Here is a 25664-nt window from a genome sequence, read left to right on the forward strand (position 1 = left end):
CGACATTTAAGGAGAGAGCAGCCTTTGCAAAATAATTGCTCCCCATAGTGGTAGTTTCTATAATAAATGAAGTATTTTAGCACAGCCCTGCACTTTCAATTTAGCAGAGCTGAGCAGCCTCTTGGGTGAAGCCATCACGGCAAATCCAAAAAGTGCAGACTATTAAACTGATTACTTGGCAACACATGAAAAAATACAGTGAAATCAGGAAAAACATAATGAACGGTATGAGTCTGCTTTCATTTAGGTTCGCGTATGAAGAGTTCCATATTTTTTGGAGCTAAATATTAGTGGAGGCAAATATCAGGATCAATTCATATTCAGCCTGAACATGACTAAATATAATACATCCAAAGTCAGTATAAACAATGGGGTAGGGCATTGTCCCCAAATAGGGTGATTTTATACCAAGAAGGAGTTTTTCTCATCATCAAAAAAAAAATCTTCTGACCACACATACATTCATGGTGAGAGTCCTTAGATACACATTTCTAGTTCCTTGCTCCACATCTTTCTGCTCGGTGAGTGATTTTAATCTACTGTGGTCAGTAGCATATGCCGGCCAGTGTTTGTTCCTAATCTGGGGAAGGGATAACAATCTGGGTGACTTCTTGAACTATTTTTGTTTAATGTTTAGTTCTTCTTCGAGTGCTTGCTCATATGCCATTCCAGTTAGGTGTGGTAACGCGCCGCGTGCACGTTCGTGCAGAGAAACTTTTACCCTAAGCACCTCGTGGGCGCGGGCAGGTGCCCCCTGGAGTGGCGCCACTTATGGTGCCTGATATATTCCACTGCGACCCAACCGCTCCTCATCCTTAACCTCTGCCCAAAGAGCTAGAGCTTATTGACTCAGTGTATTTGCTGGCTGCCTGGGTCGGGAGCCATTAATTGGTGTCAGACCCAGCTGAGAGGCTGCGGGCTAAAGACGACATTGGGCACTGCCCCGCCCACAGGTAGGGACAGGAGCCCCAGACTATTATGGTGAGTTTGCCTCTGTTAGACGGGCCCAGAACCATAGACCGTGTATGGCTTGGCCCTGCCGGAGCAGCCCGAGCCCAAAGGCTACCGCCCCTGACAACGAGGCAGAGTGGCCTCCCTCTGGACTGGAGAGCGAGGGACTACTACAAGGAGCCTAACCATTGCGTTTATTAATGGAACTTTCACGGTGACGTATTGTCCATCAGTATAATGCTAGTTGGCAAATCTTCCCTATTGCTGATATTTTAAATCAAACCCAAACTGAGCACGTGTAGTGATACTTATAAGAAATAAAGGATGGGATTTGCATTAAAATAAAAGTGCTTGAATTAAGTGCAATCCCACAATCCTAGAAAAAGTTTCATAACCCTGTAGGTGAAAAAGCTTTGTTCTCCTTATTTTATTAAAGGTAATAATGCATTACATGAATACATGTACTATGTACATGCTTAAAGTGGATTCACCAGTTGTTGTGGACTTAGTTTTTTGTTCTTTTCCAATTTTGTCAAAATATTTGATGGCATAAGATTACAGCACTATGATACCAGATACCAGACCCTCAGAGGCCCCCTGCTGTCATGGCCCTGCTACACTGCGCCCCCAAAAAGGGTAATGGAGAAGTTGTCTAGAGTGGCTATGTAGGACACAGCCAATCAGGGCCCAGTAGCCTAGTATAAGAATTGCTGCAGGGCCAGAGGCAGTTCAGTTCCTTGCTGGAGCTATAGGACTGTGACTGGTGTGTGGCTGGCTGACAGAGCTATGGAACCCCAGACAGAGCAGCACTGCCAGAAGCCGGGCACAGTGAGAAGGAGTCCTGAGCTGGTTGCTGGGACTCCATTAGGACAAAGCCCTGAGGTAAGGGTGAAGAGAGTGTGGGGCTTTGGGAAAGTGGCCCAGGGAATTAGAGAAGCTGTGTGACATAGTTAAAGGGACACAGCCAATGGCTGCCGATCTACAGGGTCCCCAGGTTTGGACCTGGAGTAGTGGCCGGTACTGGGTCACCCCCCTCATTAGCCACTGGTTGGAATTGGCCTGGACACTGAGGTACCCTAGAGGGGGAACTTAACTATAGTGGCTCAGGGTTGTAGCCAGGAAGCCCCAAGAAGGCGAAGTCATTATCTCCAGGGAGGGAGCCCTGGGGCACTGCTCTATCCCAGAGCAGGGACAATCTGAGAGAGAGCATGCAGGTGTGTGCATTCGGCCAAGGCAGAACTCATGAGAGGTGAATGCATCCTGTTACAAGTACACACTTATAGATGATGGATTTTTAATAACTGACAAGTACATTACTGCTACTTTGATCAGAAGAAAAAGCAACATGAGAGATTTAGAAAGCAGGAATTTTTGGCCTGCCAGTAAAAGCCGGAACGGTAGCTGTCCACATTTCACATCTAATAAGAGCTTATCGCTAGTTGATCACATTCTTTCTACTGGCATTTCTATGTCACCTCAGCAGCCTTGGATTACCACACCAATGACAGGACTCATGTATGTATCTTAAGCACTGGAAAGAAACATTTCACTTTAACCCTTTCAGTAAAGTAAAGTACAATGGAATTTCTGTTGTAAATTTTTTTACCATAAGGAACATTATGCCATATAGAGTCCTGACAACTTTTCACCTCAGAGTTTGATTGATGTGTACTGCAGAGGATGCTGGGCAAACTGTACCTCATAATCTGTATATTTACAACAATCAATATTCAATATAGAAAGGTAACTGAGGGAGGATGGGGAGAATTTACATAACATTTCATCCACACCATAGGAGAGTGTCTGTAAAGTGCTTTGAGATCTTCAGATGAAAGGAGCTACATAAATACAAAGTAGTACCAGTATGATATAAAGCTGAGCTGATCAAATAAATACAGATTAACTGTGAATATAAAAAAAATATCAAGTACGATCCCTTTCTTCCCAAATGATTCCACAACAGGATTAGCTGGATTTTTTGGGGGAAAATAAAACTTTTTCCCCTCATGTCATGCCAAGAGGTTGAGGCAATAAGTCTATTTTGGGATGACTGCTTTTCTTCTAAACTTTAAGTGTAAGCATGATGAAGAGTATCAAACTGACACAACCATCTGCTATGAGGCTTGGTGTGTGTTATTTTGAAACCCTTTCCTCACCCCTGCAACCTCCACTTTAGCTGACAATCCTTTGACTGGCTAACATGTTCCCTGCACTTTGTTTCTCACACTGCCAGTTTGTTGATCTACGGGTATAAGTCACGCTTTGGGTATAAGAGGTCCTGGATTCAAATCCCAGATAACCCCTTGCAGGGGCCTGAGTTGGTCCTATACCTTTAAATTAAAAGTGTGCATGGCTTAGTTGGCTAAATGTACTTGTCTAGCAGGGCTTACCTTCAGCTAGAACTGTCTGGATCAGAGCTCTGGTAAATACTTTCAAACCCACAGGACTCCTGGTGTGTCTCCTGGGGCAGAAGCCCTGAGCCCCAGTGCCTCCCGCAGGGCTGAAGCTCTGAGCCTCGGGGCTCCAGGAAATACTCTGTGAGAATTTACATCGTGCTGCCTATAACTATGAGATCCTAGGTTCAAATTTCAGCAGGGCCTCAAGTGGATTTCTAGGGATTATTAATTGGATGTTTTAGAATAATTCCTAGAGCAGATCTTTTAGAAAGAGGTCTGTGGCCTGTGTAATACAGGAGGTCAGCCTAGATTATCACAGTGGTCCCTCTGGCCTTGGAATTTATGAATATATTACATAATACATTAATAAGGAAGGAAGAATAACCTGCTTGATGAATTTAAAGTGCTAAAGAGCTGTGTCCATGACATCCATAGAACTAAAATGGCAGAAAGAATGGAGACACGGCTGGGCTTAGAAGAATGACATAAGGTTGTGGGCGTAAGACTGTGGGAGGAAGAAATTTTCAATTATTAGGACTGGGAATATGCACATGCTTTCGGCTCTCAAGCGTTAAATAAAAAAAATTTGAAGGATGACATAAGCAAAGAAGAATCAATTAAAACTTGGGAAAACACTTGTTTCAACATATCTTGTTCCAGTAATGCATGAAACACCAGGATGTTCCCAGAAAACCTGGAAGTACGGTTACTGTAGCCTTGTCTGCTTGCCTCATTTTGGGTCCAGTTTTGGTTCATGACTTCTATGTCTCTGTCTACAATTATCTATAATTTCCAATTGCCATTAAGGCAGAACTCAAGTGAAAAAGACGGTTACTCACCTTTGTAACTGTTGTTCTTCGAGATGTGTTGCTCATATCCATTCCACACCCGCCCTCCTTCCCCACTGTCGGAGTAGCCGGCAAGAAGGAACTGAGGAGCAGTTGGGTCGGCAGGGGTATATATCAGGCACCATAGTGGCACCACTCCAGGGGGCGCACACCTAACTGGAATGGATATGAGCAACACATCTCGAAGAACAACAGTTACAAAGGTGAGTAACCGTCTTTTTCACTTGAGTTCTGCCTTAATGGCAATTGGAAATTATAGATAATTGTAGACAGAGACATAGAAGTCATGAACCAAAACTGGACCCAAAATGAGGCAAGCAGACAAGGCTACAGTAACCGTACTTCCAGGTTTTCTGGGAACATCCTGGTGTTTCATGCATTACTGGAACAAGATATGTTGAAACAAGTGTTTTCCCAAGTTTTAATTGATTCTTCTTTGCTTATGTCATCCTTCAAATTTTTTTTATTTAACGCTTGAGAGCCGAAAGCATGTGCATATTCCCAGTCCTAATAATTGAAAATTTCTTCCTCCCACAGTCTTACGCCCACAACCTTATGTCATTCTTCTAAGCCCAGCCGTGTCTCCATTCTTTCTGCCATTTTAGTTCTATGGATGTCATGGACACAGCTCTTTAGCACTTTAAATTCATCAAGCAGGTTATTCTTCCTTCCTTATTAATGTATTATGTAATATATTCATAAATTCCAAGGCCAGAGGGACCACTGTGATAATCTAGGCTGACCTCCTGTATTACACAGGCCACAGACCTCTTTCTAAAAGATCTGCTCTAGGAATTATTCTAAAACATCCAATTAATAATCCCTAGAAATCCACTTGAGGCCCTGCTGAAATTTGAACCTAGGATCTCATAGTTATAGGCAGCACGATGTAAATTCTCACAGAGTATTTCCTGGAGCCCCGAGGCTCAGAGCTTCAGCCCTGCGGGAGGCACTGGGGCTCAGGGCTTCTGCCCCAGGAGACACACCAGGAGTCCTGTGGGTTTGAAAGTATTTACCAGAGCTCTGATCCAGACAGTTCTAGCTGAAGGTAAGCCCTGCTAGACAAGTACATTTAGCCAACTAAGCCATGCACACTTTTAATTTAAAGGTATAGGACCAACTCAGGCCCCTGCAAGGGGTTATCTGGGATTTGAATCCAGGACCTCTTATACCCAAAGCGTGACTTATACCCGTAGATCAACAAACTGGCAGTGTGAGAAACAAAGTGCAGGGAACATGTTAGCCAGTCAAAGGATTGTCAGCTAAAGTGGAGGTTGCAGGGGTGAGGAAAGGGTTTCAAAATAACACACACCAAGCCTCATAGCAGATGGTTGTGTCAGTTTGATACTCTTCATCATGCTTACACTTAAAGTTTAGAAGAAAAGCAGTCATCCCAAAATAGACTTATTGCCTCAACCTCTTGGCATGACATGAGGGGAAAAAGTTTTATTTTCCCCCAAAAAATCCAGCTAATCCTGTTGTGGAATCATTTGGGAAGAAAGGGATCGTACTTGATATTTTTTTTATATTCACAGTTAATCTGTATTTATTTGATCAGCTCAGCTTTATATCATACTGGTACTACTTTGTATTTATGTAGCTCCTTTCATCTGAAGATCTCAAAGCACTTTACAGACACTCTCCTATGGTGTGGATGAAATGTTATGTAAATTCTCCCCATCCTCCCTCAGTTACCTTTCTATATTGAATATTGATTGTTGTAAATATACAGATTATGAGGTACAGTTTGCCCAGCATCCTCTGCAGTACACATCAATCAAACTCTGAGGTGAAAAGTTGTCAGGACTCTATATGGCATAATGTTCCTTATGGTAAAAAAATTTACAACAGAAATTCCATTGTACTTTACTTTACTGAAAGGGTTAAAGTGAAATGTTTCTTTCCAGTGCTTAAGATACATACATGAGTCCTGTCATTGGTGTGGTAATCCAAGGCTGCTGAGGTGACATAGAAATGCCAGTAGAAAGAATGTGATCAACTAGCGATAAGCTCTTATTAGATGTGAAATGTGGACAGCTACCGTTCCGGCTTTTACTGGCAGGCCAAAAATTCCTGCTTTCTAAATCTCTCATGTTGCTTTTTCTTCTGATCAAAGTAGCAGTAATGTACTTGTCAGTTATTAAAAATCCATCATCTATAAGTGTGTACTTGTAACAGGATGCATTCACCTCTCATGAGTTCTGCCTTGGCCGAATGCACACACCTGCATGCTCTCTCTCAGATTGTCCCTGCTCTGGGATAGAGCAGTGCCCCAGGGCTCCCTCCCTGGAGATAATGACTTCGCCTTCTTGGGGCTTCCTGGCTACAACCCTGAGCCACTATAGTTAAGTTCCCCCTCTAGGGTACCTCAGTGTCCAGGCCAATTCCAACCAGTGGCTAATGAGGGGGGTGACCCAGTACCGGCCACTACTCCAGGTCCAAACCTGGGGACCCTGTAGATCGGCAGCCATTGGCTGTGTCCCTTTAACTATGTCACACAGCTTCTCTAATTCCCTGGGCCACTTTCCCAAAGCCCCACACTCTCTTCACCCTTACCTCAGGGCTTTGTCCTAATGGAGTCCCAGCAACCAGCTCAGGACTCCTTCTCACTGTGCCCGGCTTCTGGCAGTGCTGCTCTGTCTGGGGTTCCATAGCTCTGTCAGCCAGCCACACACCAGTCACAGTCCTATAGCTCCAGCAAGGAACTGAACTGCCTCTGGCCCTGCAGCAATTCTTATACTAGGCTACTGGGCCCTGATTGGCTGTGTCCTACATAGCCACTCTAGACAACTTCTCCATTACCCTTTTTGGGGGCGCAGTGTAGCAGGGCCATGACAGCAGGGGGCCTCTGAGGGTCTGGTATCTGGTATCATAGTGCTGTAATCTTATGCCATCAAATATTTTGACAAAATTGGAAAAGAACAAAAAACTAAGTCCACAACAACTGGTGAATCCACTTTAAGCATGTACATAGTACATGTATTCATGTAATGCATTATTACCTTTAATAAAATAAGGAGAACAAAGCTTTTTCACCTACAGGGTTATGAAACTTTTTCTAGGATTGTGGGATTGCACTTAATTCAAGCACTTTTATTTTAATGCAAATCCCATCCTTTATTTCTTATAAGTATCACTACACGTGCTCAGTTTGGGTTTGATTTAAAATATCAGCAATAGGGAAGATTTGCCAACTAGCATTATACTGATGGACAATACGTCACCGTGAAAGTTCCATTAATAAACGCAATGGTTAGGCTCCTTGTAGTAGTCCCTCGCTCTCCAGTCCAGAGGGAGGCCACTCTGCCTCGTTGTCAGGGGCGGTAGCCTTTGGGCTCGGGCTGCTCCGGCAGGGCCAAGCCATACACGGTCTATGGTTCTGGGCCCGTCTAACAGAGGCAAACTCACCATAATAGTCTGGGGCTCCTGTCCCTACCTGTGGGCGGGGCAGTGCCCAATGTCGTCTTTAGCCCGCAGCCTCTCAGCTGGGTCTGACACCAATTAATGGCTCCCGACCCAGGCAGCCAGCAAATACACTGAGTCAATAAGCTCTAGCTCTTTGGGCAGGGTCGAGCAGGAATAGGCTTTAGCTTCAGGCTTGGGGCTCAAGCAGCCAACAAGCGCACACAGTCCTGGGGTTTAGGTATGGGTAAACATCCACACAGTCTAGGGGATTCCAACAAGAGTTGAGCACCCAGCAGCCAGTCTAGGGTGCTAGCAGGGATGTTCACAGAGCACAGGTCTCCTGGTCTAAGGTGGGGAGTCGGCCATCCTGGGGTTGGTGGGTTTGGGGGGGCACAACATGGCCATCTAAAAGTAGTCAGCCCTTTAGCCGACTAGTCATCAGCTGCCCCTGGGCTACTTCCTATCTCCCTGGGATTTAATACCTCTGGCCTCCACAGGTCCTCGGGCTCCTTGGGGTATACAGACAACTGTAGTCCCGGCAATTCCTCATCTGGGTCCATTTCATCTGGGGCCAGGGCGCGGCGGAACACAGGTTCTGCTCATGGGTGCTACCGCAAGACAGAGGTGTCCATCTCCTCCGCTGGCTCCCACCAAACTGAGCTGCAAAGCCCTCTCTTTATACTTCCTGCCTCGCCCTGGTTCTTCCGGGGGGGGGGGGCGGGGTTCGGCTCCACCCATCAAGGGGAGTGCAGTTGTGGTCCCTCGCTCTTCAGTCTGGAAGAAGCCCAGTGTGCCTCACTACACTCCCTAAATGTCATGCTTTTATAGCACAGATAAAATTCAGTTTTTAATAAGTTTGTAGATTAATCACATTTTCCCCTTAGGGCCAGTCCTACGGTCTGCAGCAATCAGAGCTCGCAAGTCAGTGATTTGTCTGCCTAAGGACATCACAATTGTGCCATTATCAAGTAGAGCTGGTTAGAAATCTGGACAAGTTTAAACATTTGATGAAAAATTAAAAGAAATTTTCCACATTTCCCACCCCCCTCATTTTTTCAACCAACATTTTTCAGTGTTTTTTTCAACTAAAAGTTTTTCTTTGGCTTTTTTTGCATGGTTTAATCATCTCTGTTGAGGATGTCACATACATTATAATACTTCAAAGAAAAGATTTCAAATAAGTTATATTTTATTTTTGAAATCATTCTTAGAAGTCTTTTCTTCATGAGGCAGCTATGGTCTAGTGGACTGAACATAAGGCTACAAGTCAGGAGATCTGGGTCCTAGTTTCAGATCTACTACTAAGTGCTGTTTGGCAAGTCATTTAGCCTCTACGTTCTTCAGTCACTCCTTCTGTAATAGTGAGAATGCTTTACAACCGTTGCAAAGTGCTTTGAGATAAATCATGAAGATACTGTATAAGTGTAAAGTATTACTTACTGTTATCAAACTATTCTCTAAAATATAGTTAAGGTGACTAAGTTACAGTGAAATATCTCCTCTGTACCATACAATTTTCTTCCACATCCTTTGCCACCCCAGTCTATGATACAGAAAAATTCTTACATTTTGTGGATACAAAATAGAATTAACCCCTCTGGAATCAGAGAGAAATATTAAATGGAGAGGCCAATTTAAGAGGCACATATTAAACCATTCCTGTACTGTGCATCTTTTCAGAAAGAGTTCCTCATCATCACAAAACATTTTTCTTGGTTATATGAGCTGACAATATAACCAAAAGCATTTTCAGATAGGATTATGAAAATATCAACACTCCAGTACCTGGATGAAAAGTGATTGTGATTGCCAAATTGTAAAGTAGTTCCCAAAGGATTTATGTTAATATGAAGTGTCAGTTTTACCACTACTGGCAGTATTAAAGATGCAGCAATCCCTTTCTCTCAAACAATTCACACTGTACAAAAAGTTGCACAAGTTCATTTTCTCCTGCAATAGCAGACCAGGAAATAGAATGCATTTATAAATGGTAATTTAACAATATAATGAATATAATTTAAATTTAATCACTGAGGCAATAGATCATAGGTTATAGTCTCCTTTTGATGTGGATATAAGTCTAATGGAAATTGCATGCATGAAACATTAGGCAAACAGATCCTTCTGTATAAGTGTGAAAAGGGCACCTGGGGTGTGATCCTAGTCCCATTATACTCATTGGAAAACCTCCCCTTGACTTTAAGAAGAAGCAAGGGTGGAGCTCTTGATGTAAAATATATTTGTTAGTATTAATTGCTTGCTATGTCTTTATTCAGTGCTCAGCACAATGTGAGCCAGATGCTCTGGCAATATACATATTACATATTATTACTGATATTTTATTATCATCATAGTGTCTAGGAGTCTCAGTCATGCACCAGGGCTCCATTGTGCAAGGCACTATACAAACACAGGGCGGTAGATGGTCCTTGCCCGCAAAGAGCTTGCACTCTAAATAGACAAGGCAGACACAGGCTGGGGGAAGAGGTAGAAAAACTGGTAGAATGAACAACGTGATGGCAGCAAACATCAGGTTAGCTCCACAATTGTGGCGGGGGGGAGTAATCAGGAGGGCATCAGATGAATGGAAAGAAAAGGGAAGAGAAGGGAGGATGAGGGGGGACAGGGCAGGGGAGAAGAGGGGAAGGGGACGACAGTGTGGAATGAAGTTGAGGTGATGAGACTGTGAGAGAGTGGGAAGGATCCTAGTATGCCCAGTTCTGGATCCAAGGCAGTGATAGTCCTTTCCCCACAGGATAAGTAATTCTCAGTGGTGTCAATGAGAAGTATGTTATCGTGTTCCTGGCTCCAATAAAATCAATGGGAGTTTTGCTGTTGACCTTAGTGGGGCAGGATTCCACTCCTTATATTTTTATTTTTGGGTAAATGTCTAATTGTTCTTACACACGTCTGACCTGAAGAAAAGTTCTGTGTAAACTCTAAAGCATGTCTCTTTCACCAACAGCTTGTCTCTCTGACACATACCTTCAAACTTCAATTCAAAACAACCAAAATGAACCTAATAGCCTACAAATAATCTGCTTTTAAACAAAAAGCATAAAATGTACATAGACAGATTCAGCCCTGCCAATTCTGTTTCTTACTACTCTGGCAGCATATAGCAAATTTAAATTTGGCTTAGAATTCTCCTAACATAGGAAAATCCCCTAGTGCAGGTATATAGCCAGACCCTTCACAACTCCTGCATTCTGGCATGCCACAGCTGCTAGAATGGCCCTTTTGAGCTACTGCCAAACATCTCCTCTTCCCCAAACCTACAGTGGATAACTTATGTATCAACCTTCAGCACTGATGATCAGCAGCGTAAAATCCTGACCCTTTAACAAGAAGGCATAGGACTCTCCCACTTGTGCTGAAGGAGTTACATTTAACTGGTCCCAGTAATATGATTCTCTGCAGTATGTGGACCAACCAGCAGAGTTGGACATGACAAACTCAGCCAGTACAATACCCTTACACTGTTATGGCTCCATCTACCAGGAAGCAAGGAAGCATGAGCCAGTGTTGAGGAATCAGATTGTCTGCCTCCACTGCAGTCTGACTGACTTTCTTTGTCCTAGAGACAAATAAAAATTAGCTCTGCTTGAAGTCCATAAATGGGCAGAGAGCATCCAGCCAATTGTTTCCTTCACAGTCTTAGTCTCAGGATTCTGATGCCAGGCTGCTTGTAGTCATCCCTAGTTCTTTTTCTCTCATTGAAACCTACTTCCTCACAGTGCTACTTCCACACAAAGGGCTCATTGGAAGCATCAGAAATGAGCATTTGAACCTGACTAGCTCCATTCCAGCACCCAGCACTTCCTCCACCTAGCAGGCTGTGGGAGAAGCCACAGAGATGGGAGACAGAATCCTGCTACTCCTCAAGAAATTCCTTGAGACCCTTCTGTTTAGGTTAATTTCTATCAGAATTGCCCCTTGTAGGATTGATCCTGGCATCATCAACCTTTGTTCTGGATCCCTCCCCTTGGTCAATACACGAGAGAAGAGTTCAGTTAAACTGTGGTGTTTTTCTTAGTTCCTCTGAAGATACCAATTGGTCCAGATGCTGACCTCCAAGGTGATGATGGCTGTGTCCCATCAGTCCATAGTTCCCCACTGGACAAAATAGCCCCTGAGCTCCTATCACTGTATGTGGCACAGGGCACCTGTTATGGATCTTTTAAGTGGAACAAGAACTTCATTACAGCAGAACTTCCAACTGTTCTTCCCTTCCAAACATTGTGAAGGTTTCCATTCATCTTGGGTGTGGGATTCTGACACTAGCATACTCTTTCCAATGACTCCCTATCTCAGTCTGTTCATAATAGAGGGAGATTTTATCTGTGTTCTTACTTTACTAATATTAGTACAACTACCTTCTCTCTGGAGCCATCACTATTGTCATCCCATCGCTCTCTGGCCCAAAGATATCTGGGGGCACAGTCATTCCTCTTTCTCCACTTCTGCATGGCCTATCTCAAACCAACAGCAGTGCTTTCTCTCTTCCTCCTCTGCTGCCCCACCCTGATCAAAGCCTCCTCACCTTCACATCTCTAAACACTGGAAGTTGTCATAAGAATCCATCCGGACGTATGTCTATATAATCATATTTATACAGCACCAATCACCATATTACTAACTCTCTAATTCTTCTTGGTCCTCTCACTCACAGCTTTCCTGTTTTCCTTTTCGCTGCAGAAAGCAATTTCTTCACATAGACTACTTGGTCAATGCTTCTGCTTCAGAGACCCCTATGAGCAGAGGTACAACATAGATCAGGGAAATTATCAAGCCTTGCAGTCTTCTCAATAATAAGCAGGCCTGAAGAAAGCATACTGTCTCTAGTGTTCTCTATCTTGCCTTTGGGTACAGGAACTGGCTTTTTCAGGGTGGGCTTGTCAATGGGCATTTTTCCTGTGCCCCATAGCCCTGCGAGACCCATACTTGCATGTTCCCAAACCTGTTTTCACCTGCCTGGTAGACTTATCATAGACATAAGTTCCCTTCTTTCTGCTGTCCTGACCCGATGAATAGCTTCATAAGATTTCTGTCTTACTCTCAAATGTTTTTGTGTAGTGGACTATACACAATCTCTCCAGTCTTTGCAGAGACAGGAGCAGACTAACCCTTATTTCAAAATGATTTCTAGTTTTGAATCTTTGGATTTAAGTTCAGCAAGGCTTATTGTGTTTTCCCTTGAGCAGCTAAACAATTCAATCTTCAGCTGTTGCCCCTTCAGGCTATGTGCACTTTGACTGGAAAGATACAGCCTACAATTATGTTCCCCCTTCTCTAGATACAACTGTTTAAATGAAATGTTTTATCTTCAAGTATACTTGAACTTCCATGTGAACCTGCTGTTTTCAGACATTCTTGGTTTTTTTCCTGTTTTAGATACCTCCAAGCATAAAACCCCTCTTGGTCATTTAGGCAGTACCAAATTGCTTAGCTCTTACTGTTTATGCATGTATAAGGTAGAACTTTCAAGCAGGTGGAGCATGTGGCTAAAAATGGATCTCTCTCTTCCACTTTTCTGTTAAGACATTCAGCTAAACGTCTGGTTGCAAGTGGAGCTAAAAAAGCCAATTGCTCAGCAGTGGGGCATTCTTAGGCTGTTTGCTGGGTGCCCTCCTATGTACACTTACCCAATAGAATGCAGATCTCAAAGCATTCCTGGAAATATCAATACGTAAAAATAAATAAATTAAAAATGAATTAGAGTCTCTGTTAGCAACCATCAAGAAGACCTATGAATGTGAGTTTCCCCTGGGAGACAAGAGAGTGCAACAGGTCATTTTAAAGATTATATATTAATATTGTACATTTGAAATAATGTTCATTAATAGTATTCAAACATACCAAAGTCTTGTCATTAAAATAGAGTGAGTATTGGTCATGTTCTCTAGAAAGCATTCTTATGAGCTGGAGTTTGTCATAAGGAACATGTATATTATGGCTGCCCTATGCCCCACCTCTGAATTTCCAGACATTTGTGGAAATCTCACTTCACATTATGGTGGTTAGAAATAAGACCTTACAGCAGATTGGCAACATCAGATTCTCCATCTGTGAACAAATGGATTACAAAAGTGTGGGATTTTCTGGCTATAGCAGAAGAGACAAACTGTAAGGTGGTCTCATTTAACCTGTTATTAAACCATTTGTGTATCATTTCGAAATCTGCCGAAAGAGAAAAAAAGACCAAACAAACCCAAGAGAATGGCTAACTTTTCATCTAACTTTTTCATTCATTTATCTTGAACTCTCTCATTATTTGGAAGATGAAGACACCAGGATGTCTTTTAAGTAATTGCTGTAAAATGGGTGTCTCAGCTTGTGCATTCTTATTGTCATTTTTTCTACTATTATATATTTACTGAGGTGTATGCATTGAGAGCCACAAAAAAGAGAAGAGTTTAAAGCTCAAAAAATAAAGAAGCCCTCCTCCTGAGGTCTCATGGCTTATTATTAAGATTATGTGTCTTCCTTCGTATTGCTACATTAGCTTAATACCATGAATACACTGTAGGATGGGGAAAAGAAAGACACATGATAAGGGAAAATGGCCTTATCAGTAAATTGTTCATGGTCTTCCTTATGCCCCATCAACTTCCCTCCCATTGGAGTGCAGGTTTTCTTTTCTTACACTGTAGAATGCAGTGAAAAAGATCCCACATTTGTTGTTACCTATTTCTGACTCTGGAAGTCTTTTGATTGTGGTGGAAGAGGGCAGTCTGGTCTCTTTATACTGGCCTTTGCCAATAATTCCTCTGCTTCCTTACTTCCTGATAGACAGAGGGATAAGTCGTAGTGTAAGATGTCCAAGATAGGGTGGATGGAGACCAGAATGTAATGGTACATAGAGGGAAGGTTAAAAGCTGCCATATGAATAGGTTATATTCCTATATCTAAAAAGTCTTGCTTTTTATAAAAGGACATTTCACAGCTCATTAGTGCTCAGTATGGCCCAGGGTCTCTGAATATTTTGGTGACATTTAACATTTCCAGCAAATTGTTTTCAATAAAATACATAAGGAATTTTATAGTGCTGATGTGCACATGATCAATATGCAATCTGATTGGGTGAGGATGATTCCAACCCATCTATTAATCTTGTAGTGCAGGGACACATGTTGGGAGCAGACAGCCTCATCAGTCAGATTACTATAGCCATTAGCATATTTCTAAATTACAATTTTTTCTTCTGTGATTTTTGACAGATTTTATTATTTGGAGAAGGGGAGAGGGAAAATAGAGGGGAGAAAAGGGCAAGATCTTCAGTTCATATCTTCTTCATTTAGAGTCTGCTGTTCTTTGGGTTTTCTGAGGTTATTTAAACACAAAGCTATGTGAGTGTGAAAAGAGCAACTTATATCTTTGCAACCAATAATGGGGGTTGGGGGTTGCTGATGAAAGGGGAGTTCCTTTTAAATTAATTCTTCAGGTTGCTGTCCTTAAAGATCTTCCCTCATTAGATACTCTCTGCTGGTTGCTGGCACTTTGTAGACTGCGTGAACCCAGGCTCCAAGCTGACCACATGTCCTAATGGTAGCATTTTCCTTTTCAAAGAGGCAGTAACATAAATCCTCTGTTGTGTGTAAGGAATTGGTTAGTGTAGAGAATTCTCCTAAAGGGACATTACTCTTTCACGTGGTCAGAGAGGTGCCAAGGTCTGCATCTTTCACTTCTCTTTTTGGTAGGCATATATTTAAGCAACTTCCCTTTAGGATTGCTTCAGCACCTGAGAAATAGCAAAGCATTGTATTCCAAATCTGTGAGGATCTGAATGAGTTGAAAGTAAGTAATAGTTGATGCACTGCTGAATTGGGGCAAAAATGAATAGTGCAATGTGAGATTGTGTAGTGTTCCACAGAGAGCCAGAGAAAAGAACCTTAATTGATCGGGAACAAATGCCAGTTGAGACTGACAGAGACTAGCTCTGAAGGACACAAACTACAGCAGAAACATGTTCAACTGGCCAAAGTAGGAGGTGGTTCTTGTACAAATGGAAAGACCTCGAAACAAGGAGACCTTACTAAGATTCATGACCCTGTTAACCTATCTAAGTGAATTCCTGCCTAATTTGTTACAGTTAAGAGCTTTATTCAGAATGCTGCTTGAGGCCAGTATAAAATGGTACTAAGATAATTGACAAGCACAAATGAGCAATGCAAAATAATCCAATCTTAGAACCATTTAAGAGAGTAATTCTAGATGTGTGATCAACAGAAAAAACATGGGTACCTCCATGTTAAAATATTATTGGGGCTATCAAGACGAAATAGTTTTCCATTCATTAATATAGCTGTTTCTTTTAAAAATAACATTAAAATCTAGAAAAGCAATAAATAGAAGAGAGCATTTCTCTTAGTGTATAGTGGAGTAGCACTAGTTTCAAGTGCACCTGCTCCCAGTCGTAAGCTCTGAATTCATTAGAAGATCACTTCCATTAAGAACAAGTTTTGACAGTCATTTCATTGGTTGCTAACTCTGTTATTGCAGCTGAGATTTTTCATCAGCTGCTTGTATGTTAAAACAAGTTTCACTGTGCATTGATGGTGGGGTTGGGCCTCAGAACTACGTTCACAAAAAGGACTTATATAAAGATAATATCATTTAGTGGAGCAACTTCTGTTGATAAAAGAGACAAGCTTTTGATCTTCTTCAGGACTGTGTAGCTTGAAAGCTTGTCTCCATCACCAACAGATTCAATAAAAGATTTTATCTCACCCACCTTCTATCTCTAATATCCTGGGACCCACGTGGCTATCACAACACTGCAAACAAAAAGAGAGTTAGGGCATTCACTTGGGAAGGGGAAGTCAGATTCAAGTTCCTGCTCTGAAGCAAACAGAGTAGGAACTAAAGCCTGCAGCTCCTACATCCTGGGTAAGTGCTCTAGCCACTGGGTTACGTGAATGGAAGTGGCAGCACCACCTCAGTCTCTGTTTTGTGTGGGACCCAATCCTGTTGGCATGCTCAAAGACAGCCTCAGACCATACCTACCATGTCAGGCTCCAAAGGTGAAACAGGTGAGCAAATGTCTAATTGTGAATCCCACCAAGGCCCGGGTGTAAGCTAGGCACGGAATGTCTAGGCTTACATAGCTGTGCACATGCCCACTGGCAGAAACTTAGGCACCTAGAAACTTTAGGCACCTATTGGATTAGGTGACAGCTGCGGTAGGGGGTTTGTGAATGCCAGTGGCATCTAAATGTTGGACTTAAAGACCTTCAGTGGCAGTTAGGCATCATTGTTCCTCTTGTGAATCTAGTGTTAAGTGATTTAGGAGCATGAATCCCATTGAAAGTCAATGGGAATGATGCTCCTAGGTCACTTACGTAGTCTTGAAAATCCCAACCTAAAAAAAATACAGTATAAAATTTATATGTAAAGTACAAATATTAAATAGCTAGCTTTTTAAACTGTGGGCATATGTTTCCTTAAAAATTCTCACTCTTATTTTTTGAGTAATAACCATTACATGAACTAAACAGCGCTCCAGAGTAATCTTTCTTTCATCAATATACATATTTCTTTCGTGTGTCACTCAGCTGTGCCTTGATCTCTCAACGCAGTCAGTGAGTACTAGTTAATACTATGCCGCCAATCATGTGGAAATACTTTCTAAAAGAGTATCCGTAATATTGATCAGCAACTTTCAAGTGAACATCCTCATATTGTATTTTCCCATGAGAGATTTTTAATTATACACAGTAGACTGGAGCTGCTCCAAGAAAGCCAGTTCATCCTTTGTGTGAGCTCTCGGATATTTCCATGCTGAGAAGCTTTTAACTCAAGAAAGTAACATATGCTTCTCCATTTAATGGTTTTCCTACTGATATGATAGAAGGTACTTCACTTATACCATCAAATACAAACCATGCTTTTATAGAAAAGGTAGATTGAATATAAAAGAGCCTGATTTACCCAGCCGTTGTTGGCCAGTAAATGAGAACTGGTTGCAATTCACTTGCAGGGCTCAGCAGAGATTGTAAAGAATGAGTTCACAGTTAAAACAGTTTGTGATGAGCAAAAGATCTGTGAACGTGAATTCAGCTTTCTGTTTGCTCCAGGTTCACCTGTTGTTGGTTGTTATAGCAATCTCTTTTGCAAACACCTGCTCCCATTGATTATAATAGGGGATTTGCAGTTGACTTCAGTGAATGCAGGGTTAAGTCCTTTAGCTTCAGCCATTTAACGTTCTCTTTTACTGTTGCTTGCTGATGAATAAACATAGCCATTTTTGCTAACATTTACGATGTCAATTACATTAACATCAGTATAAGGCAAGTGCCACTTCCATTGAAGGGATGCTACCAGTTTACTATCAGTTACACTTTACAAAGAAATGAACTGGATGGTACATAAATATTTATATCTAGCTAAACTACATCAGTCTACTAAAAAGTAGGAGGAAACATATCTAACAAAAGGTAGCAACTGCATTTTAACAATTCAGATCATGACAGAGAAAGTGGCACTACGTCTTTTAATGTCTGGAGAAATGTATTTCATCTTTAATTCCCCATTTTCCTATTCAGAGCAAGTGCCGCCCAGGACTGGTTTTCGAGTGGATTCCTCTGGCAAGTATTCTTCAGCCTTCATTGTTCTGTAAAATAACTGTCCTCCATTTTATGTTTAAGTAACTGTTCTTCCTTTAATGATTGCTCTGGATTTTAGCCAATCATGAGCGCTCAATCACCATTCTACATAGTACAGCTTTTTTAAATTTCGATATTTAACTAGACAGGTTAAAGAATGATAAGCACTAAAGCTCTCCCTAATGTGGAGTGTTATTTGGAGCAGAGTGAAGTCTTCCCTTTTCCTCAGCCAGCTTGTGTGTTAGTGTAACAATGTTTTATATGCTCTTTGGTGTTCTCAGTATTCATTCACATAATGCTAGTACCATAAAAATATTCCACTATATCTGATGCTAGAAGATTATTTAGACATTTTTAATCTCTCTATACCTTGCAATGAATCCAAGGTTCATGTTCTATGGAGGAGAAAGGATGGGTTATGCAGAGCACAGGTTTATTTCATCCATACACATCTTCTGTCTGTTAAAAAAAATGTTTTAAAATAGTAACTTCGTGGTTGTTTGAATCACTTTCATTCTTTTGAAATATCAACAGTACATTAATTTAGAAAGAATTCATTCCATTTCCTGAAATCTCATACTGTTAAATAAACTGCTACACCAAGTGCAGCTGGTACGGTGAAGGTTGTTTTGCCATTACCATTAAAGTCCTCTCTAAGGCCTATATCCTGCAAACACTTATGCACATAAGTACCTTGTCTTGTGTGCCTAAATGTTTGCAGAAATAGAGCTTTATGTTGTTTTTTGCATACCTTCTAAGGCTTATCGATTGGCTACAAAATTTTCTCTGGATAGAAACGTAGCATAATTCTCCATTAGGATACAGATTTAATTACTAAGCTTTCTTATTTTCTATCATGCAGCCTTCATTTACTTCCTTTGCACATGTATAAATCAAAATTGTGCAAATTAAAAATACTACTAATGTTGGAGATTAGCAGGTCCATAATTGTTCTTAAAACTTTTCATACTTTTCAAGAGCATTTGAAACTCTGATATGAAGATATTGCGTTTTCACATTAACCACAATTAATAATAATAATTTGCAAATTCCTGATCCTTGATTTCTTCCTTTTTTCTCTCTCTTAGTATTCACCTTGACTGAGAAAGTCCAAACAAATGTTTATTTTTAGCAGGAAAAGTGAATAAGCACAGCAAGACTGCCATTTTTTTCTAATAAAGCTCTATATTGTTTTAATTAAAATGTAGAAGAGATTTAAGAAGAAATATTTAATTACAGCATCATCCCATGTGCCAAATTAATTCATACAAAATATCACTCTTTGCATTTGTGAGGCTTGAAATCATTCATAAACTGAATCAATCACTTTCAGTGACATATCTTCTTCTCTAGTTTTATGCCTTAAAGAAACAACTCTGTGTCCATTTATCAATGTAAAATGCGTCTAGGAACTTGGATGAATAACAGACAAGAATCAAATTGAGAGATTTTCCTATTCAAAGAATGTACGAGATCTCACTGTTGTTCTTTAACAATACACCAAAAAGTAATTTTCATATTATAAATTACATTTTCTGCTTCGTCAGGACTCATCAGTTTGAATTCCCCAGTGTTGTGTAGCACCCCTACTGTGTTGTGATGAGATCATTGTTTGTCTCTTGGAGTTCACAAAACAATGGGGATCCCAGATTGTTTTATAAGTTGGCGCTTTGGATAATGTTGTCTCTTCCTGGCTAAGCGCTCTATTAGAAAAGTCTCACTTTAACCTAAAAGGAAAAGAGGTATTTCAACAAAGCTTCATGAACTTCAGAGAGATAACAGGAGAAGAGCAGCTATCACTGAACTGCTACTCACTGTTCCATATTGAGAGTGAGTAGTGCACCAGCCAGCTAAGCTGAGCTGGTCTGGAGGGGAAAGGAAGCTGTGCCAGGAAAAGGGTGCTACAGCCCCAATGGAACTAGGGGGAAGCAGAGTCCCAATTGTTATTCTGCCACAATTCAGTCCCTGCTTTACTCCCAGGGCTGCAACACTATCCATTTCCCATTACTTCAGGTGAAATGCAATTTGCCAGTCCAGCCCACTTAGAGAAAAAATATTCTATAATGAAATAATACTTATCATCAGGGTACAGTTCATCTTAGGGCATGAGTGTTGTTCTGTTCTCAGTAAGGCCATTTTTCCTTTGTGAATTTGAGCCACTGAGAAATTTCACTATCTCCATCAGGAAAAATTTGGCATATACAACAATACCTGACAGAGAAAAAGATAATCGAGGCCTGAATCTCACAGGGCCAGACACCAAGGATATACCAAAATACCTTTTAAAAGGACCTCATCTCTCTTCCCCCCGCCCTTAGTCCTTTGTTTACTTTTAGAAGCTTTGTATTTGTAAGCCTGGTGGGAAAATAAGCTGTCCAGTAGTGTTTTCCTGGATGGAACAAAATTCTACTTTTAAAGCAAATTTGTCAGTGTTTCAGGAACACTATTGGCTCTACACTAATGGCAAAATAGTAGTAGCTAATGTCTAATGTAGATTGCCAAGATACTTGTCTTTTGCCAGGACTGATTAGCACACAAAACCGCTAATTAGTCAAAGAGCTTCCAAAATGACAGGTTAGAGCCCTGTGAGAGGCTGCAAGATCCCTACATAAAATATTTTTGGCCTAAACCTAAAGGTCTGGACCTTGCCTAGTTAAATCTATGTGCTCAGAGAAGGGACCTTAGGAAAGAAATATGTCAGCAGTTTTTGGCCTGATGCCCATCATAGTATCTGACTCCCATAATAATCCCTTTTTCACCATAATAAAAAAAAGCCAGCATGAAAATACCAAATGTTTGTTTTTAGTGATTTTTTTTTAAAATGTCAGCAATGTGATTTTCTTTATTTTCTTTTATTTATTTATTGTGTAGTTTAAGTCTCCATGTTTGTGCCTGAACCGTATTCATCACAAGCTGACAGTCATATTGTCAATACCTACAGTCAGGAGCACATCATAAATTGACATCAACACAAAAAGCTTGTGTTCAGGTTGTGACAAACCATTGACACCAGTGCCATTCAAAGTTAAAGCTGAGATTTTAAAACTGATCCCCTTGTTTCTCACTACTGCAGAACTGCCTGCAAGACTCCTCCACAATAAACTTAGAAACAAGACAAGGAAAGACAAGAGTATAGTTCCTAGTTTAAAATTCCTCTGCCTGTGTCCACTTGTGGAACAACCATCTCGTTAATTTAACAATTTTTGTGCACGTAGACACTTGTCAGAGAAATTTAAGTGAGTTGATATGATAAGCTATTTTAAAGTTGTTATGGCTCGTCATGTAAATATATAGGTTAAGTAGAGCCATGAGGCTGTAAGGGCTGGATGCACAAAAGAAGTTAGATGCCTAAGTCCTAGTTTCAGGACCACTGTGATGCATCAAATGCCACTGAACTTTCTGGGTGCCTAAACTCACTGGGCGCGTACACTTTCAGGGTTAAAGTTCCCTAGCTGCCTCTGGGCATGCACACTACTGCCTCGCTCTAGGTGTCCAGACATCTATCTCTTGCTAAAACTCCACAGCGGTTGATGAACCAGGAGTAAGCTAGGCATTCAGCCACTTAAATCACGCCCAGGGCCTGATTCAGCAGGCGTGCTGAGAAGCTGCCAACCAGATCAACTCTCATTCAAAATCAAGCTGGAGGAGGAGATGATGGTGCCGACCTTATAACTTTTAGTCCACTGATTAGAGCACTCTCCTGGGATGGGAAACCCGATTTCAATTCCCGCTTTTTGCCACAGGGAGAGAAAGGATGTTTCCCACTTCTTGAGAGAGTACTTGAACAACTAAACTATGGTTTGCTCGCTCAAGCTCTCCTGTTGAAGCTGTTCTACTGTGGAAATTAAAGACAGGTTGGAGCAGGGGGACTGGATCCAGGAGCTCACACCTCCCAAATGGGAGCTCTAACCTCTAGACTACAGAGTCACTCACACACTCTGTTTCTGGCCCAGTCACTCTTTATTTTTTTATTCACTGTGGCGTAGCATCAACGGGACAGACTGACAGAGCCCCACATCAGAATGTCCCATAGTTCAGTGGTTAGACCACTTTCCTGAGATCTTGGAGATCCCCTGTTAAAGTCCTCTTCACCCTCTGGCATAGACAGGGGAATTAAGCCTGGGTCTCTCACATCCCAAGTAACAACTTGCTAAAAGCTATAAGGTGGGCACCACAATTCCCTCCTCTTCTTGCTAAAATGGTATGGGAACCTAACTCCAGGAGAGTGTTCACAGCTGAGATTCACAAGCAAAAACAGGCACTTTCCTACAGCATGGATATAGGCACCTACATATGTGAGAGATGTGGTGCTTAGCATACATGCTTTGTGAATTGCAGTGATTTTCTAGGCACCTAAATTTTAGGCATTATGATGCTAAGCTAGAGTGACCAGACAGCAAGTGTGAAAAAAATCAGGACTGGGTGGGGGGTAACAGGAGCCTATAGAAGGAAAAGACCCAAAAATCGGGACTGTCCCTATAAAATTGGGACATCTGGTCACCCTATGCTAAGCATCACACCTAACTTTTTTGTGTCCAGCCCTCAGTGTGTACATTGTCCTTCAATACAAGGGCTATTGACCATTTTCTGTCTCTTTGAATGAAGTGGAGGCTTTGGAAAAAGTTTGTGGTGTGTCACAAGATCGCTCAAGCTCATTGCTACTTTTGAATAGAAAGTAGCACTGCAGAGCTATCATACACACACCGTTACCATCCATTATATATATTTGTATTAGGGCTATCAAGTGATTTAAAAAATTAACAATAATAGAATACCATTTATTTAAATATTTTGGATGTTTTCTACATTTTCTACATTTTCAAATATATTGATTTCAATTACAACACAGAATACAAAGTGTACAGTCTCACTTTATTTTTTATTTCAAGTATTTGTACTGTAAAAACACAAAAGAAATAGTATTTTTCAATTCACTAATACAAGTACCGTAGTGCAATCTGTTTATCATGAAAGTTGAACTTACAAACATAGAATCATGTATAAAAAGCTGCATTCAAAAATAAAACCGTGTAAAATTTTAGAGCCTGCAAGTCCACTTAGTCCTACTTCTTATTCAGCCAATCACAAGTTTGTTTACATTTTCAGGAGATAATGCTGCCTGCTTCTTGTTTACAATGTCACCTGAAAGTGAGGAAAGGCATTCTCATGGCACTGTTGTAGCTGGCGTCACAAAATATTTATGTGCCAGATGCGCTAAAGATTCATATGTCCCTTCATGCCTTCCAGAGATGTGCTAGCGTGATGTTATGTAAGTGGCCTCTTTACCTATAAGGGTTTAAAAGTTCACCTAGCCTAGCTAACACCTGTCCAGGGAACCATGGGGACAAGATGTTTCAAAAGAAAGGAGGGAAGTTTTTCCTTTTTGGAGAGTTTCAGTTTCAGCGAAGTGAAAAAGATCAAGGAACCAGGCCTTTATCAGAGTAGTATTTTAGAAAGGGATAAATAGGTTATGTTTATTTTCTTTGTAACTTGTCTTGGTATCATTAAGGAATTTATAAAATGATATTTGGGTATTTTTTCTTGTGTAACTAAATTTTTGCCCGGGACATCCTCTGTATTTTGAATCTGTTGTCTGTGAGAGTAGTGGATCTGCTATCTCCCCAGAAGGTTTCTTTCACCTTTTTTTTTAATTAAAGCCTTTTTTCTTGTACTGATAGATTTTTCTTTTTTTTTTTGATCCAAGGATTGGATCTGACTCACCAGGTTGGTGGGGGAAAGGAGGGGGATGGTTATTTCTCCTTGTTTTAAATCCAAGGGGTTTGGATCTGTGTTCACAGGGAATTGGTGAAGTCCCTCAAGGCAACCCAGGAGGGGAAAGTTTTGGGGACAGGGAGTGCTCAGACATTGAAATTCTGGCATGGTGGCAGTGTTACAGATCTAAGCTTGTAATTAGCTTAGAAGTGTCATGAGGTCCCCACATCTGTACTCTAAAGTTCAGAGTGGGGAAGGAACTCTGACACCAGGGACATTGTGTCCATTCTGATGATCGTTTATGCCAATAACCATTCAAGCAGTGCAGACTGATCCATGTTCATTTTTATTTTCTGAGACAGATGCCACAACGAAAGGTTGATTTTCTTTTTTGGTGATTCGGGTTCTGTAATTTCTGCACTGGAGTGTGTTCTTTTTAGACTTCTGAAAGATGCTCCACACCTCAATTGTCTCAGATTTTGGGATTGCACTTCAGATCTAACCTTGGGTCACGTGCTATAGCTAGCTTTAAGAATCTCACATTGGTACCTTCTTTGCATTTTGTTGAAATCTGCATGAAAGTGTTCTTTAAAATGCACACACATGTGCTGGGTCGTCATCTGAGATGGCTATACCTTGAAATATATGGCAGAATGCAGGTAAAACAGAGCAGGGCACATTAATTCTCCCCATGTGAATTCAGTCACAAATTCTAACGCGATATTTTTAACGAGGATCATCAGCATGGAAGCATGTCCTCTGGATGGTGCGTGAGCATGAAAAGGCATAAGAATGTTTAGCATATTTGGCACATAAATACCTTGCAATGCCAGCTACAGAAGTGCCATGCAAACACCTGTTCTCACTTTCTGGTGACATTGCAAATAAGAAGAGGGCAGCATTATCTCCTGTAAATGTAAACAAACTTGTTTGTCATAGTGATTGGCTGAACAAGAAGTAGGTCTGAGTGGTCTTGTAGGCTCTGAAGTTTTATATTGTTTTGTTTTTTAGTTGTATGTAACAAAAAAACCCAAAACAAATCTACATTTGTAAGCTGCACTTTCACGATAAAGAGATTGCACTACTGTACTACTATGAGATGAATTGAAAAATACTATTTCTTTTATCATTTTACAGTGCAAATATTTGTAATTAAAAATAATATACACTTTGATTTCAATTACAACACCGAATACAATATATATGAACATGTAAAAAAATCCAAAATATTTAATCCATTTCAATTGGTATTCCATTGTTTAACAGTGCAATTAAAACTGCCATTAATCGCGATTAAATTTTTTAATTCCAATTAATTTTTTGGAGTTAATCACGAGTTAACCGCGATTAATCGACAGCGCGCTCTCTCCATATATATATGAACTTTGTTACTTTCACACAAATCATTGACATAATTGACTATAAAAGCACCTCGGCAACTATTGTAGCCTATGGTGTCAAGGCCTGACTTCTTAAGTCCTCATCCTGCCTATTATGGGGATTCACACAAGTGCAGTGATCCCTGAGTGTGGCTCAGATCACAGGATCAACACCTAAGGCCTGAGCCAAAGCACGTTGAAGTCAGTAGAAAGAATCTAATTGATTTCAAGGTATTTTGGACCCGACCCAATACAAGAAGACCTAATACCAATGCCTGCTCAGTGACTGCAAGTAATGTCAATACACCTTCGCTTTTGCACCACCTCTTCATGTTAAAATACCTTGGAATAGATTCTGTCACTGTTGCA

The 25664-nt window shown here is 41.0% G+C and overlaps 1 protein-coding gene across 8 annotated transcripts in view; it reads left to right on the top strand.

The window, feature by feature from the left end:
• MAGI2 (membrane associated guanylate kinase, WW and PDZ domain containing 2) overlaps positions 1-25664 on the top strand; it is a 1226839-nt gene that overhangs the window by 1102760 nt on the left and 98415 nt on the right. The window contains exon 13 of one of the 8 annotated variants that reach the window (XM_075064494.1): positions 18145-18186. The exons of the other annotated variants lie outside the window; for them this stretch is intronic. Coding sequence (XP_074920595.1) covers positions 18145-18186 — 42 coding nt within the window. The remainder of the gene's footprint in view (positions 1-18144; positions 18187-25664) is intronic. 8 annotated transcript variants of the gene reach the window in all.

The sequence above is a fragment of the Chelonoidis abingdonii genome, chromosome 1, assembly GCF_003597395.2.
Source record: "Chelonoidis abingdonii isolate Lonesome George chromosome 1, CheloAbing_2.0, whole genome shotgun sequence".
NCBI lineage: Eukaryota > Metazoa > Chordata > Testudines > Testudinidae > Chelonoidis > Chelonoidis abingdonii.